This window comes from Manis pentadactyla, chromosome 7, assembly GCF_030020395.1.
Source record: "Manis pentadactyla isolate mManPen7 chromosome 7, mManPen7.hap1, whole genome shotgun sequence".
NCBI classification, from domain to species: Eukaryota; Metazoa; Chordata; class Mammalia; order Pholidota; family Manidae; genus Manis; species Manis pentadactyla.
Genome location: NC_080025.1, coordinates 137,660,033 through 137,677,421, shown reverse-complemented (window position 1 = coordinate 137,677,421; position 17,389 = coordinate 137,660,033). Strand labels below are relative to the sequence as shown.

Genomic DNA, 17,389 nt, shown 5'->3' with positions numbered 1-17,389 from the left:
AATGGGATTCTGTTAATATAGGTGATTTAAAATTATCCTTCAACTAGCTATTAAATCTCCTTAAGTCAGTAAGGAAAAGTTTACAAATAGTTACAAACTTGTTAACAGAAAATTTAAGTTAAATCTATACTTATACTGTATCTTGATACTTTAAATTCGAATTTTTAAGTCTGATGAAAACAGAGCCAGGAGCTTCTCTATAGAAGTTAAAACGTATAAAAAGTTTAAAACTTTCAGGGACTATTGATTTTTTTAACCTTGAAACTAAAATATATTTATTGTAGGAACTTAAAATTTTATAGGAAACTGGGCTTTTTTCCTCTTTGAAATATATTGGTCATAGGAGGCTGATTTTGCACACTAACTGTGGTGTTATTAACCCACTTTGACATCAATCATCTAGTACTAATTAGCTTGAGATGTATAAGAGGACTCTAGATTCTCTTAAACAGTGGTTTTTAACCAGCAGTGATTTTGTTTGCGAAACATTTGGTAATATTTAGAGACACATTTGGTTGTTATAATTTAGGGTTGGGGGGAGTGCTTTTGGCATCTAGAGGGCAAAGGGTGGGGGTGCTGCTAAACACCTTATAATTAACAGCCCAGCCACCACCAGCAACAGAGAATTATCTAACCCCAAATGTCAATACTATCAAGTTTAAGAAAACCTACTTTAAAAAAAAGGCACTTTCTTGAAAAAGAAGAAAGTTGGAGGACTCTTGCTTCCTGATTTCAAAACTTACTTCAAAGCAACTCTAATTAAGACAGGGTGGTACTGCCATAAGAATGAATATATAGAATGTGAAGGTTTATTTCCATGTCTGCAATTCTACATATACACACACATTTATAGTCAATTGATTTTTCAAAAAAGGTGACAAAACAATTCAATAGTGGAAGAATAGTCTTTTTACAAATTGTGCTGGGAAAACTGGATATCTACATACAAGATAATGAAGTTGGGTCACTACCTCACACCATATAAAAAGTTAACACAAAATGGATCAGAGACCCAAATGTAAGAGTATAAACTATGAAACTCTCAGAAGAAAACAGGATAAGTCTTTGAGAACTTGGATTTGGTAATGGTTTTCTAGTATAACACAAAAAGCACAAAAAAAAGAGAAAAGAAATTTGACTTCATTAAAATGGAAAAGTTTTATACTGCAGACACTATGAATAAAGTGAAAAGAAACTCACTGAATAGGAAAAAATATTTGTAAATAATGTCTGATAAGGGACTTGTATCTTAAAAAAACAATCTGATTTAAATTGACACAGGATATGAACAGACATTTCTCCAAAGACAATATATAAATGGCCAGTAAGTACATGAAAAGATGTTGAATGGCATTAGCTATCAGGGAAATGCAAACCAATTGAAACCACAATGAGATAATACTCTACACCCATTAGGATGATTATACTCAAAAGGACAGATAATAAACATTGACAAGGATGTGGAAAAATGACACTTCTCATACACTGCTGATGGAATGTAAAATGGTACAGCCTTTTTGTAAAAGAATCTGAAATTTCCCCCAAAAGTAAACATAGAGTTTAGTTACCAGATGACCTATAAATCCCACTCCTAGGTAAGAGAACTGAGAAAATGTCTATACAAAAACTTGTACCCAGATGGGCACAGAAGCATTATTTATAAAAGTAAAAAAGTGGAAATAACCCAAACATCCATCAGTGATGAATGGATATATAAAGTGGTGTATCTGTGCAATGGAATATTATTTAGCCATGTAAAAGGAATGAAATACAAATACATTCTACAACATGGTTGAACCTTGAAAACATTATGATAAGTGAAAGAAACCAGTTATAAAAGACCACATTTATTTCATTTATATGACTCCATGTGAGTCTGTTTATATGAATTGTCCACAGTACACAGATGTATAGTGAAAGAAAGTAGATAAGCAAATGCCTAGGGCTGCATTTCCTATGGTGGGATGAATTGGTGGAGAAACTGAGGGATGATACCTAAAAGGTATGGGGCTCATTTTGGGATGAAGAAATGGTTCTAAAATTGATTGTAAATGATTACATAACTCAGTGAATACTAAAACCACTGGTCTGTACCCTTTAAAGTATGAATCACATGGTGTGTGAATTACATCTCAATAAAGCTGTTGCAAAAAATAGTTAAAGTCAGGCCCAAGAATTTATAAAAAATCACATTTCTTTTTTATAAAAATGTATTTTTCAAAAAATTAATCTTGAAGATTAATCTAGTATGTGATTTCTGTTTGTCATAATGCTCCTAGGTCTACTGCTCCACTCCTCGACCTTTCATTCAGCACACCCACACTTCCAAATCCTGTGCAGTCCATCTCCACCAGGAGATCCCACAGGCACCCCAAACTCAAAGAGTACAAAATCAATCTCATTACCTCTTGTCATTCTCTAAACTGGCTTTATCATCCATATTCCATACCATAACAGAATTATTTCCTGCTTAATCACCCAAGTCTATACATGGCATGATCTGACAGTGCAAATGGTCTGCGGCCACCTTGGCAAGAGTGTCACTGAAGTGACAAAGGGCTGAATACCTCATCAGGGCCACTAACTCCTTTTGCTACAATTTCTTGCTCACCAAACAAATCTTTGATTAAAATTTCATCTTTCATATAGTTAATTTATGGAAAACTATGCACTTTGCAATAGATGGGAACATTCTAGTCCATTAATAAATACATTTCTTAAATTTAAAAATTGGCATTGTCACATGGTTCCACTCCTGCCACTCCCTTAAAACCTGGTTTGGGTGCTTGGTGAGAGAAACAATCTTTCTCAGACTTTTGGGCTTTTTGTTGTCATAGTAATCATACTGACTTAAATGTAAAATATCTTAAAAGCTTATAATGGAGTTATATTTATCTTGCACACTACTGATAATTTTATTCAACATCCATGCACCAGTTATTCTCCACATATATATTATATTATTTTATCTGCATAAAAAATCTACATGGTAAGTAGAATTTTACAGATGTTAAAGATGAAGAAATTCAGGCAAAGAAATATAAAGCAACTTTTCAAAAGACATATAACTAGTTAATGACTGAAATGGTGTTTGAATCCAGATCTGTTGAATTTTAACATGCTGCATGCCTCTCCATAGAATTTATGTATCAGACTGGACTTAAAAAAAAAAGTCAGACACTGGATTGGACTTTGAAAAAAGAAGTAATCTAATTCCATTTTATTCCTCCCATTAGCCAGTTTCCATCTGTAACTGAACAACCAAATCACTTGAAAACAATCTCTTTTATATACTATATTAAATGAGTACAGGGCTATATATTATCCATACATTGAGTAGAGAAATTTTAAGTGCCATTTGCAATATCAACAAAAACTTAAAAATACTTGGAATATGTTTAACAGAATATGTTCAAGACCCATGCTCTGACAATTACAAAATATTGGTGAGAGTAAGAAGACTTAAGTTATTCAAAGTGACAGGTAGATGTCCCAGAATTGATCTATAGAGTCAATGTAATTCCAGTCAAAATTCTAGAATGTTTTTTGTTAAATATTGACAAGTTTTTAAAATCTATGAAATTTGAGGTAGTTACAATAGCCAAAACAATTCTGAAGAATATTAGTAAAGATAGTATGGTAATGGCATAAGTATAAACATAGAGATCAATGAAACAGAATAATTCAAAAATAGACTCTCAGCCACATATAATCTATTGATGGCTAATAGAAGTGTTATGATAATACAACAGGCAAAAAGATTCTGCATTCAAGAAAGGTGCTGGATCAACTAGATAAAGAAATGGGGGGAAAAAATGAACCTTGACCATTAAAAAACACAAAATTTGATACCAGATAGGTGACGGTCCTAAATGAAAAAGCTAAAACTGTAAAACTTCCAAAAATATGAGAAAATCTCTAACTTTGGGTTAGGCCATGTGATGTTGTAATTTATAATAAATTATAGGAATTCCTCAGTGATGAGAACAATCAAGGTGTATTGTTATGTCAATGAGGGGACTTTTAGAAAGGACCTCAAGATGGAGGCTGGTTGCCAGGAGAGCCGGCCAAGGGATTTGAGGGTTGGAACTTTCAGCCCCACCCCCAGACCTTAGCAGAGGGGTAGGGGCTGGAGATCGAATTAATCACTAGTGCTCACTGATTTAATCAATCATGCCCATGTAATGGACCCTCCATAAAAAACCAAAGGATGGGGTTTGGAGAGCTTCCACAGGAGATATGGGAGAGGGCATGGAGGTTCTGTACACCCTCCCACATACCTTGTCCTACGCATCCCTTCTAGCTGGCTGTTCCTGAGTTATACCTTTTCATAATAATCCAGTAATCAAGTAAGGAAATTGTCTTTCTGAGTTCCATGTGTCACTCTAGCAAATTAACTGAACCTGAGGAGGGGGTCATAGAAGCTTCTGATTTTGTAGCCAGTTGGTTAGAAATCCAGAAACAACCTGGACTTGCAATTGGCATCTGAATCCCAAAGTGTTAGGTCGCTGGAACCTCCAACCTACAGATGGTTGGTCGGAGCACAGGAGACACCGAGCATGTGACTGGTATCTGAAGTCTGGGGTGAGGAGGACACAGTCTTACGGGGCTGAGCCCTTGATCTGTGGCTATCTCTAGGTAGATAGTGTCAGAATTGAGTTGAATTGTAGGACACCCAGCTGTTGTCCCACAAGGGCTTGTTAGTGTGGGAAAACACCTCTTCCACATACACACATAGATAGGAATTGGAACTAGAACCCTTCTTAGGCCAAGACACAAAAAGCACAAATCATAAAAGCAAAGAATGAATAAACTGATTTTATCAAAATTTAAGTTTGCTCTTTGCAAGATGCCATAATGGAATTGGAAAGGCAAGTTATACATGCAGATGCAAATCATATATCCAATAAAAGACTGATATACATCCTCTTATAGTTCAATAATAAAAAGGCAAGCGACACAAGAAATGGGCAAAAGACTTGAACTGATATCTCACATAAGAAGATGTACAAATAGCCAATAAACACCTAACAAGATGTTGAACATCAAGGATGCTAACTAAATTCATAAAGAGATGCACTATTACAGTTTTAGAGTGGCTAAAATTGTGAAAACTGAAACTCCAAGTGCTGGTGAGAATGTGGAAAACTAGAGCTTCCAATTATTACTGTTAGGAATGGGAAGTAGAACAGCCACTTTAGAAAATAATTGAGCAGTTGCTTCAAAAGTTAAACTTATACTTGTCATGTGACCCAGCCCAGCAATTCCACTTCCAGGTTTCTAATCAAGAGGAATGAAAGCAAATGATCAAAAAATGACTTACACTCAAATAATCATGGCAGATTTATGCATAATGTTAAAAAATAAGAAACAACTTAGATATTCAACAATCAGTAAATGTATAAACAGATTATGGTATATCCTACAATGGAATGTTATTCAGGAGTCAAAAACTAATGGACTACTTTTATGTGCAACAATATGTATGAATTAAAAAATTTTTTTGCTAAATGGAAGAAGTGAAAGTCACACTGTGATTCTATTAGAGAATACACACTATATGATTCTATTTACACAAAACCAAGAAAATACATACCTAATCAATAGTGACAGAAAACAGATCAGTGGCTGTGAAGGCTTGGAAATGGGGGTTGAAAGTCTGGGGCAGTTCATTGGAAAGAATAAAAGGGGAACTTTTGGGATTATGAAAATGTTCTATATCTTGATTGTGGTGGTAGCTATACAACTGTATATGCTTGTCAAAACTTACACAACTGTATTACTTAAAATGATCATATTTTATTTATGTAAATATAACTCAATCAAGTTAATTAAAAAACAGTAATTTCACTTTTGGGAATCTACCTGTGGAAATAATCTGAAATACAAACAAAGGTTAATTCTCAAGGATGTTATTTATAAAACTGAAAACATCCTGTATCTTATATACAGAGTAATTATAGAGTTAGAGAAATTATGGCATATCTTCTCAACGGATATTCATAATAACAGTGTTTATAAGGAATATGTAATAACATGTAGACATATTTCTGCCATTATGTTAAGTGCAAAGAAACAGAAATCATAAATTAAATATGCAGTATGTTTTCAGCAAAGTAAACAATTAAGCAGTGTCTTAAGTAATAGAAAAGCAAAAGGCTATACACAAAAATATTAAACAAGATTACATTTTTCTCTAAATTTCTATCTTTAAAATGTTTTCTTTAATGAGACTATACTACCTTTATAATGAAGAAAACTGAAAGGAAGAAACCTTTTGAAATATTACCAGTGGGAAAAAATCTCTAATTTTGGAAACTGTGACATGTTATGAGATTAGAATGTTCTGGTTCACAGTAGTATTAGAAAATGAATGTTGGTTGGTAACAGTGTGTCAGTATTTCTATAGAAATGTCTGAAGAAGAGGATGTCCCCATTATAGTGACAAACACCAATTGTCTAGGGAAGAACCATCATATCCCTGTGTTGGGGGAGAAAGCATACAAAGTAATATTTCATGTAAGTACCCTTTTGACAATACTTAATTCCTATTTCTGAGACACCAAGAAGTTTTATAAACTCTAATTCATCTCCCGAGCAGCCTACAGAGGAGGCAATACACAGATGGCTGGCCCAAATAATAGAGCCAGGTCTGTGAACTGTTGAGAATGAATGAACTGTCAGCCTCATCAGAGTGAGACAGTTATAAAGAGATAGACCACCCCTGACTGAATTCATAACATCAGGTTGCTGAACCTATCAAGCTGGGAACCATATACTGTTCTATAATAATTGCAGTGTGGTATAAATGAGGAGGCAAAAGTTACAAATATTCTACCAACACCATTACTTTATTAACAGTAGCATAAATTGTGGTAGATTTTCAGACCATGCCAACTAAATCCTGAGTCTCCGTGGTGTGGTTTTTCTGAATCTGTATGAGGACTCTGGGCAGCTCATACTCACCAATGCTTTGTCCATCATCCCAGAATATCTGACCTTCAGCTTTTCCATTGTCATCCAAAGCAACAATCAATCCCATAAAATTTTGTCGGCTGTGGTGAAAAAAATGTTATTTTTCGCTAGATTGCAGGTTGTAAGAGTGAAGGTCAGCTTAAAAATAGATAAAATAAGATAAATATAAGATACTTAAAAGCTAACAGAAAAAAACATTTAAAATTTAATGAAACACTTGGTATAAACTTCCATTTTCAAATATCAAATACAGACACTTTACTTATATATGTATAAGTAATATGATAAGATACAAATTCCTTAGGAAGAAAACCACCACCCAACCCTTCAGTACTCCCCAGATCGCCACAGAATAAAATGTAGAGTGCTTATCCTGCCTGGCATGCATAACTCTCCATGACCTGGCCCTAACCTGCTGGATTTTATTTTATATTTTTGGCCTTTCCCCTTATGCACTGGTTAAACTGAAAGGTTTATGATTCCCCAAACCCAGCTCATTTTTCACCTTTAGATATGTAATCCTCCCAGAATCTCTCTGGTCCTTGTCTTATATTCAAATCTTGTTTATTATTCAAGTCATTCAAGTCACAGCCAAAGCCCTCTTCCATATGAAACCATATTACAAAGCTGATAGTTTTTGAGTTTTTATTGTACCTTTTATGTGTGTCTCTCTTGACATAGTATGTTCTCCTTAATGTAACACACACACACACACACACACACACACACACACACACGCACACACACACATTTATATTATCTCTCCTTGAGTCAACCAAAGTAGGCTGGAAATGAGCTCTAAATTCCTGAATAGCCATCACAAACCAAAGAACTCATTAATATTCCCAATTTTTCTCATAGTGTGGAAAGCAGTAAATGCCACCAATCTCAGGAAAATGTTTGCCTCAGACCTTTGACACAGCCACAGATGAAAGATCTCCCCAAGACTGACTTCATGACTCCTCCCCCAGATCCTACTCAGAAGGCATTCACAGAATCAAATCAGTGAAACTGTCTGGAATGTGGTTTATTTATCCACAGTCTTGGTCAAGGTGGGCAGCTGCCAGTGAGGCTGCCTCATGGCAAAATGAAGCCATCACATACCACGTCTCCTCCTTACCTGGCGTGAGTGTTCATTGCAGGCTCTTGGCAAGGCAGGATGTAGCCTCCTCTGATATGAAGGTTGATGTGGTCAAGGGGAGCCTGCAGGGTTTTCCACTCACCTGTCGATGTATTGACAGATTCCTAGAAGGGAGAATATAGGTAAGGGATGATGACAGATAGATAGATGAAATGAATGCATGCTTTCACACAAGCCCTTCCTTTCCAAGGAAGTGTATTGGGAAGTCAGCAGGACACTGAAAATCTAAGGAGAAAATCTCTGTTTTTCAGTTTTGCTAAAAACTCTGGAAATCTAGTCCTTTCTCTATATTCTCCAAAAAAGGTGAGGGGTAGGGTAGGAATCAATGTGATAAGATTTTGCCTATTTATGCTTCTATGGACACTTGAAGCAAAACCTGCATGGCTAAAGGTTGAAAATGATTACTTTAGAAACTAAGTGCCTGGAAGTCAGAAGAAAGCCCTAGCCACTTCTCTAGCCTGCAGGGACCTATCTGGTTCCTCACAAAATATGTTAGCGCTTACCATGCTATAGTCATACCAACGCCCTCTGGGAAAATAAGCATGGACCTCAGAAGTGCTCTGAAACAAAATTAACATATCATTATGAAGATTCCAATTATTTAATTTTAATTCGAAAAATTCTTTCTTAGAAAGTGGAATTTACTACTGATTTTAATCATGAGTTTGGGAGGCTTAATTGAGAATGATCCTGGGAGATTATTCTTCAAACACACAGAAAAATTAATTTTTCAAAAAGGTAAATTTTATAAGGATGCAAGGTAACAAGATATCAAAATGAGAAATGTTAGGATTGTGAAGTTTTCATTAATGGAGACCTTGAAAAAGGAAACGATCTCCCTTAGATGTCTGGAAAGGCATTTGCCTGAATATAGTGAGCTAGACAAGATGATCTTTAAAATGCCTTTCCTGCACTTTAGAGAATGGGATTGGAGGGTTTCTGATAGGATGGGAAACTTACACTTTCCAGCACGGGACTGATTAAGACGGCAGGGCCCAACATGAACTGACGGTCTATATCCCATGTTGTGCGATCATCTGTAAACCTTAAAAAATAAGTTTGAAAAACCCATCCACACTATTCTGACTGTTGCAGAGGGCTATTCACAAGCCCTGCCCAGTCCAGCTGCTTGGGGCTGAACTCACTCATGGAGAAGGGGGCGCACGACAGTGCTGCCCTCCACGTGAGCTTTGTGCATCAGCGTGTAGAGGTAAGGTAGCAGCGTGTATCTGGTTTGGAGGACTCTCCTTGAGATCGTCTCGAAGGTTGAATTCCAGGCCACAGGATCTTGTCTCTAAAGGGATAAAGGAGCATATGACCCATCACCTCTTCTTTATGCCATCCTAGTGGTATCAGAAAAGGGTCAGCAGCCACACATCCCACATCCAGGTTATACACTCTTTTCATTTCTAGCCTACCTCTTCCCTGACCCCTGCCTTCTGACTAAATTAGAGCCTCTTGCTTCCTCCTCTTCATCAAGGACTCCTAAGGCCCTTGCATGGGTCTAGCCTTGGCCCTGAAGTTGTATAGAGAGATGGGTCTGTATGCAGCGCTGACATATCTTGGACGGATTTGAGTAAAATACAGATTCCCTGTTCTTAAAGGCAAAGGGGGCTTCTTGTATTTTAGCCCCGTAGAGAGCTATAAATCCTTCTCTCCTTCTTGGCACTAATCCTCCATGAGATTAACAATATTCTTGAAAAAATGCTTATAACTTTGATGTTTTGAACTCTCGGTTTTCTAAGGATTGGAGGTTCTGGTCATTTTTATGATTTTTCTCAACACGTGAACACGATACTTTTGAGGACTAAAAGGAAGCTGTGATTTTGGACATAAAACACCTGCAGCATAACCTACTGCCTTACCCTGGTCCCAATGGTGTTGTGGTTTCTGGAAAATGGATAAAAGGCCCCCAGTTGCATCCACCGAATGCACATCTCATATTCAGCATCTCCAAAGAACCCACAAATATCTGCTCCTGTCTGAGAAGATGCAAAACCAGGGCGTGAAGTGGGACTTTGTGGATCTGCAGATACATTGAAATCTGCCTGGGTGGTTTGTAGTGGCCCCAGTGTGACTTACATAAGATATTCCAAAGAGACTGAACTCCATCATGCCTGCAATGAGAAGATACAACTGTGCTGGATGAAGCAGCCCCTTGAGAGGGTAATTTGACCTGTCTCTTCCATCCCCCATTTGAAAACCCTGGGCCACTTATGAAAAAAGCAAAGATGGATATAGATTAAAGCTCATGTGCATAGAAAACTCAGCTTCTGTTGATTTCATTGCCCACATGGGTGATGATTAGATATTACCAGGGCACACTCCAGTCCCCAGCCCACCATCAGAGGCCCTGGGATAAGCCCACACACCAATGATAGACTTTCTCAGCTGGTCCCACGCAGCTGTGTTGTCTCCCAGCCAGTGTCCTCCCCAGCGGCCAGAAGAGGGGAATGTGGAGCGGGTGATGACGATCCCTCGCTGGCCTGTCACCTCTTGTATAGCTCTGGTCAGAGGGGAAAAGGAGTGGATTGAAGGTGAGTTTGAGGGTGGACAGCATGGAGCCGCATTACAGAGAGGAGTGTCAGGCTGGAGCATGAGGGGGGCAGTGGTGCTCAATTCTGAGCCAGCCAGCTCCACCCCTGCAGGCATCTGCTGTTTCAAAGTGATCTAAGAGTCCCAATGACCTTCACAGAAGGACAACTGAGGATTCATCATCACCTAGAAGGTAGATTTCCTTTCTTTTAAAAAGAAATCTTATTAACTAACCTAATAATTGTCTACATATAGGAGGAGGAAGGGGGTGAGGTGTAGGACAGATACTGATGAAGCAATGACTCTATCCTGGATGGTGCACTTGCCATGCTCATGTATGCTGTCTCACAACCTAATAAGGAAGGTCTTCTTGGCCTTCTTTTACTGTTAGGGAACTGAGGCTCAGTTAGATAACTTGGCAAAGGACATTTGAAGAACAAGGAGAAAGATCCTGTATACCGAGTGTGGGTAAAATTGTAATATTTCCAAAATATCTCACCTGGCTTTCGTGCATCTGCATATTAATAGGTGTTCCTCAGGGATGGAGGGATGTTCATCTCCATATCAGTGGGCAATTACCTGGGCAATGGAGGGTTTATCTGAACCTGAGACATGAGGGGAAGGACTGATTTTGCTTCTGCCTGAGCAGGAAAGAGACGGCCCTGGACTGCAGTTTGTCAGTAATAAACAGATTTTAAACTTTATTTCTCCCTTTGACTTATTTTGGTTTTAGATGCATTTTGCCCCAGGATTTCCTTTCCCCAAAGTTACACCAAGTAAAAGTATATATGATGACAGATTTTTGGAGATGTTTAATTCTACTATGCTACTTCTCAAAAAGTAGGATAAAATTTGCATGCTGGGGCAGATATACAGAAAAGATGTATACACATCTCTCATTGGAAGATGGATCTTCCTATGCAGCCTCAGTCAGAAGATAAAAACAATTGTGTGAGAGAAAAAACAATGGGACAAAAGAAAAAGTTTATTAATGGAAGAAAGCATTACAAATCAAAAGACAGATGAATTATTCAATGAAGAATGTCAGGAAAAGAAGCCAGTTGCTGTGGTAAAATTAATCCATTTAGGTCAATTCCAATATTTCACTCCAAAGTAAATCCAAAAATGAAGGGACACACACACACACACACACACACACACACACACACACACACACACGTCTGAGAGAGAGAGATAATGAAGGCCTGAAATAAGGCAGGGACATAGACGAAGGGTGAGTATGAGTGACCTGACCTTTTGTCACTGACCTTTTCAGAGCTCTAGAAATTAACCAGCCATAGAAAGAAATGAAAATCATCTATTCAAAGACTACGTAATGTTGGCAAGACAGAGAGGTCTGTGGGATTTTAACTTGGAGCCACTCCTTCCCTAGTTTACTGGCACCAAAAGCCAACAGTCTTGCAGCAGCCTGAGAGGTCTGGCCCCTTTTTTTTGGAATTCTGTTAAAAGTACCTTCCCTAGAGCATAATTAATATTTTTTCCTAACTTCCAGCTCCCTGGAAAGTCCCTATTCCCAGAGCCTTGTGGCCATATGATCTGACTCAGAGCTCTACTCATCAGGGAGAAAAAATTCCCACTGCCAGGGAATTACCAAAACAATAGCGATCTTCTAGCAACATCCCAGGTGCTCAGGCTGAGGTCTCAGTTGGGCAAACAAAAGCTTGGCTGGGAATTTGAAAGTAAACCCTGGAGAATGAGAACCATTGAGAACTTTGTAAAGCTCCTACAGATTCCTGGGGATCTAAGAGACTATACACACACAAGGCTCTGTGCACGCTCAGGGAAGAACCATGATAAGAGAAGGCTCCAGTGACTCATTGTGGCTGGGCTTGTGGTCCGGAGCAAGCAGTAGGTGAAATGCAAGGCTGCTTACAAACTGCCTCAGTTTGGAGGTGTGCCGTCTCATCCTTATCCCCTGGATCAAGAGTAAAAGACACAGAGGCAATGCATTTAAGGTGACCAGTGTGGCCTTAATCTTCCCTTCAACTTGACTAAATTTTAGGCAGATTTCTTCCTGGCAGGACCCTGACCTCCCTTTTCTTAAAGCATTTATTTTAGAGAAGTTTTAATTGTAAATTCTTTCTCTGCCCCTTTGAGATGTAAATCATTAAAAAAAAAAACTCTTGCCTTCCTCTTTCACAGCCCAGGAATGCCTTTGTCATTGACCTGGAAGCCCTCCCCTTGATATATACCGAGCAAGGAAGACCGTGCCCCTGTCTCCCGGTCTCTCTGGATGCTAGGAGGCTACCTTCTGCAGGTCTTCTTGTGAAACTCCTGTCATGAATGATGGAATCCGGACCTGAGGACCACCTTTTGAACAAGCCCACCCACCATCTCAGATAAACCTGCTTGGACTGTGGGGTTCGTGTCCCTTCTTCCCTTTCCTATGGTGCTGGAACCCAAGAGTGGGAGCTGAGAACAGGGGCTCTTTCGCAGCCCAGGAAGCAGTGGGCAGCAACAGCTCATCTTGGGCTACAGCCTAGATCCTGAGAGGGCCTCCTGGGTCTCACCCCGTTTCCCTTCTTTCCTTATCCAATACCCCTTGCGAACTCCAGTCCAGCGACCATCTTGCCAGCCCTCAATCTACAACATCCGCCACCAGCCATTAATCCACCACAATTCCCAGGAGGGTAAGATTTTGGCCTCTCACTGGCTTTCTCTTGGCACTGAGAGAAAATTCGTCGGGTCCCCTTTTCCTTTAAACTTACCCCTCCTCTCTCTTCTCCAGTTGCGAACACCATCAGGGGACCCCCTGCACTCTGACTGGGGGGACACTTCCTCTCGATGTGCAGGAACATCTCGTCCGGCCCCAGGAGCCCACGGACTCCGGGTGGGAAAACAATCTCAGGGAGACATCCCGGCGGGATGCTTCCCAAACCCGGCCACCCTTTCTCACCCTCCCACAATGGGCAATTCTTCCTCAAAAACATCGGGAGACACCCCCCTCAGCTGTCTCCTATGTACTCTTTCCCAATTGGGATTAAAAGGAGACATTAAACCAAAAAAAAAAAATTGGTCTTTTTTCTACTTCCATGTGGCCTCAATATAAACTCGACAGTGGGTCATGCTGGCCAGTTGAGGGCCCTTTTGATTCCCAAACTCTCCGAGATCTTGATAACTTTCTCCAGAGGAATGGCAAATGGTCAGAGCTCCCTATACCCAAGCCTTCTTCACCCTCTGCCAGCAACCCTTCCTTTGTTCCCCCCCATCTACCAGCAAGTCCAAATCCCTCCCCACTGCCAGCTCCCCCTGAACACCCCCCCTCCTCTCTGATGTCCACCTTCCCCCCCACCAAACACGCTCTTGCACTCTCGCCTCCCACCCACTACCTCCCCAGACCCCTTCTCACCCTATCTACCCCTCTGTGAGGGAGCAGGCATTGAAAGGCCCATTCATGTTTATGTCTCCTTTTCAATTAATGATCTGGAGTGTATTAAACAAAAGATGGGGTCCTTCTCAGAAAACCCTGCTAAATTCAACTAGGAGGTCCTCAGGGAAATTACCCAGGGCGCAGATGAAAATCCAGCCCTCTTTATGAACCACCTTTCAGAGGCCCTGGTCAAATACACAAACACCTGCCCTAACTCCCCTGAGGGCCTTGTTCTCCTACACCTCCACTTCATTTCCCAGTTCTGCCCAGATATTCGTAAAAAGCTCCAAAAATTAGAAAATGGACCCCAGACACCCCAGAAAGAGCTTGTAGACTTTGCCTTTAAAGTTTTCAACAAAAGGGATAAGGAACAAAAAACTCAAAGAAAAACAGGCTAAAGCCAAATATGAGGTTCTGGCCTCCCTAGTTCAACCTCCCGCTGACAAGCCTGCACAGGCTCCACCCCACACCCGCCTAGCGACTGTTTTCGCTGTGGCATCCGGGCCCCGGGGCATTTTGCTTGCGTGGATCCCAGGCCTCCTACAAAGCCTGTCAGAAGTGCAGGCAGTGGGGTCACTGGAAAGTGGATTGCCCTCCAGGGAAGTCAGCCCCTCCCTTGAGTTCTCTCCCCTCCAGGTGACCGGACACATCTAGAGAGGTCCTGGCAGCCCTCATGGCCTTGCCTTCAGCCACCAAATGACAGGGCCTGGATCCCAAGGCCCCCTCCACAACGACACCAGCAGATCCACGGGTAACAATGGCGGTGGCCGGATGTCAGGTTTCTTTCGCGTCGACACGGGAGCCAGCCTCTGTGCTTACTGATTGTTCGGGACCTTTGCTCCCTTCCTCTATCTTGGTTGCTGGAATAACAGGCTTAATAGAAACACCAGCCCAAACCCCTCCTTTACATTGTTCCTTGGTCCATATTACTTTGACTTACTCCTTTCGGGTAATCCCCCACTGCCCCACACCCCTTCTGGGTAGAGATACCCTCCACCGCATGGGGGCAGGGCAGGCAGTCTTGATTGATGTGCCCCCAGAGGGAAGCAGCTATCCTGGGGGGGGACCAGAGCAGTAAATTTCTTATGTTAATTTTGCAGAATTACCCAGAGGACTAATAAGAAACTTAATGTCTCATCAAAGATAAACATCTTAAGACCTCTTAACCCTTTGTCACATTCCTGAAAAATCCTTAAAAAGGGAAACTGAAGGGCCCCCACCCATAAGGTGGCGAAATTCCTGCTTCTCTTCTGGGTCCTCGGTTCCCGCCAGCACCGCCTGAACCCCAATCACCCCTCGCTCCCCTAATCCCAGCACCTAGCCAATAGCCACCAGCCCCGTAGAAGTGACACCACAATCACCCCATGCCCCTTCCTATATAACCCAGCACCTTTCCCTAATAAAGCGGAATTCTCCGGTGAATTGCTGCTGTGTGTCGCTCCTTTCCTTTCAGAAACTCCCAAGCTTTCAGTGCACACCTCTCTCTCTGAGGTCGTCTGCACTTTCTAAGTGCGTAGCCTTAAATCTAAGCTTGTTTTGTATCCTGTGAATTTGCCTTAATAACCATCAGGCTGGAGATCCTATGTCCGAAGAAATGTGGGTTACGCTCCATTTGTAAGCAGATATGGCTGGAGAGAAATGTGAGTTAGACCTCCATCTGCAAGCTGGGTCCCACCAAACTGCTGCCAGCCCTCATGGGAATTACAGCCTAAAATAACTGTGCTCATTATGTCTCAATCTATATGTTTGTACGTCTAAATGTGTAAATAGAAGATATTTTTTCTACCCCCGGATGGTACTGAAAAAAATTAATTGATTCAAAGACAAGCGCTTGAAAAAAATTGGGCATTCCAAAACTATCAGAAATTCTGATAAAAAATACTCAGCATTAATGTTATTTTACATTTAACTAAAACAGACATGTCTCTACGGTTATTAGCTGCCTAGGTTTACGCAGCCATTAAAGAGAGGCTTGACTTTGTCTAATGTTTGGTGAAGGTTTTGTGAGTAATCTAGCATGCTTGTTAGGAATGAGTGAATTAAAGAAGTGTAGTAAGTAAACTTCTTAATAATAATTGTGGGATACAGTATGTATACCTAAAAACAGCTTAAGAATCTTTGTGGTAACCTGAAACCTTCAAGTTTTGCTAAGTTAAGTAATAAGTCAAATTAACGAATTAAGTCAATCCCAAGGAAGATAAAATAATGAAACATTAGTTACTGATTGCCAATCTAAAGAATTCCTACTGTAACAGTTTACAGTAGCTTACTTCTCAGTGTTCACTAAAAATTAAAGTTCCTAACGGTTTTAAATTCTAATTAAAACTATGTAATGTTATAAAGAAAACATCTCTGCATGATAGAAAAAATATGTGTTTTGATAAGAGAAGGTGTAAGAATGGAAATTTGTTTTATTGAGGGTAAAAGAAGGTAACTGTTCTGAAGTACAGCTGTTTATTTAAAGAGGGAGAACTCTGAATGTAAAAAGAAAGTTGCAGAAAGTTTGTGGAAGAATTTGATGTGGTCATGCTATGTGAGATTGAAGCAAATGAGTCTTGATATGAAGTACACAGCAAAATTAGAATTTTGTTTTCTGTTTGTTAAAAAGACAAAGTTTTCTTGAACTATTAGTCTGCTCTTAATAATGAAGAATTGTGAAGGGTTCTTCTAATTGTATCAAAATTATTTCTCATGCTTTAGGGCTCAGTGAGTCGTCTGAGTACTTAAGAAAATGAAATCTTAATATTAAAAGAGCTAAAAGCTAAGTTTATATGTTACAGAAATACCCAAACATCCTTATATCAACTGTCTTATAGTAAGCTCTCATCAAATCTTTAACCATTGCCATTTCTAAGTCTTTGGTCATTTATAGTCACTATTTTACTCCTGAACTAGTAAAGAACTAGATTCAAGCAGAGTGAAAATTAGTTACATAAAATTAAGTAAACTGAGGAAGATGATTTTAATTTTTATGCAAATGTCACTAATTTCTTAAACAGAAAAACAAGTGTCTGTTTTAACCTTTTTCTCTTAAGCTATCTCATAATAGTTTAGTAAAGCAGAATTGAAACATTTATCTTTCTCTCTCTACCTAATCCCTCCAGAATTTAGAAACTCTCAGTGACTATTTTCATATTTTATGGCAAATTTTTATTTGCATAAGTTCAATAAGAATCTGCTCTCCTTGTGACAGGACCAATTGAAAACACTGGTTATATTACCAAGGCTTTGACTGGAATGTCATATTTGAGACACGTGCATCAACTCAGATATAAACAGACAGCTTTAAGGAACTAAGATTGAATTTACGGAGCCAACAAAGCCCCTGTAAGAACTAGTCTGGTACC

General features: G+C 39.7%; 1 protein-coding gene across 1 annotated transcript in view; it reads right to left on the bottom strand.

Moving 5' to 3' along the window:
• Positions 1-17,389, bottom strand: part of LOC118932546 (probable maltase-glucoamylase 2) — a 189,158-nt gene that overhangs the window by 11,477 nt on the left and 160,292 nt on the right. The window contains exons 86-93 of the mRNA XM_036926117.2: positions 10,489-10,622; positions 10,199-10,233; positions 9,982-10,098; positions 9,262-9,410; positions 9,077-9,161; positions 8,620-8,676; positions 8,096-8,220; positions 6,967-7,055 (exon numbers count right to left, since the gene is read on the bottom strand). Coding sequence (XP_036782012.2) covers positions 6,967-7,055; positions 8,096-8,220; positions 8,620-8,676; positions 9,077-9,161; positions 9,262-9,410; positions 9,982-10,098; positions 10,199-10,233; positions 10,489-10,622 — 791 coding nt within the window. The remainder of the gene's footprint in view (positions 1-6,966; positions 7,056-8,095; positions 8,221-8,619; positions 8,677-9,076; positions 9,162-9,261; positions 9,411-9,981; positions 10,099-10,198; positions 10,234-10,488; positions 10,623-17,389) is intronic.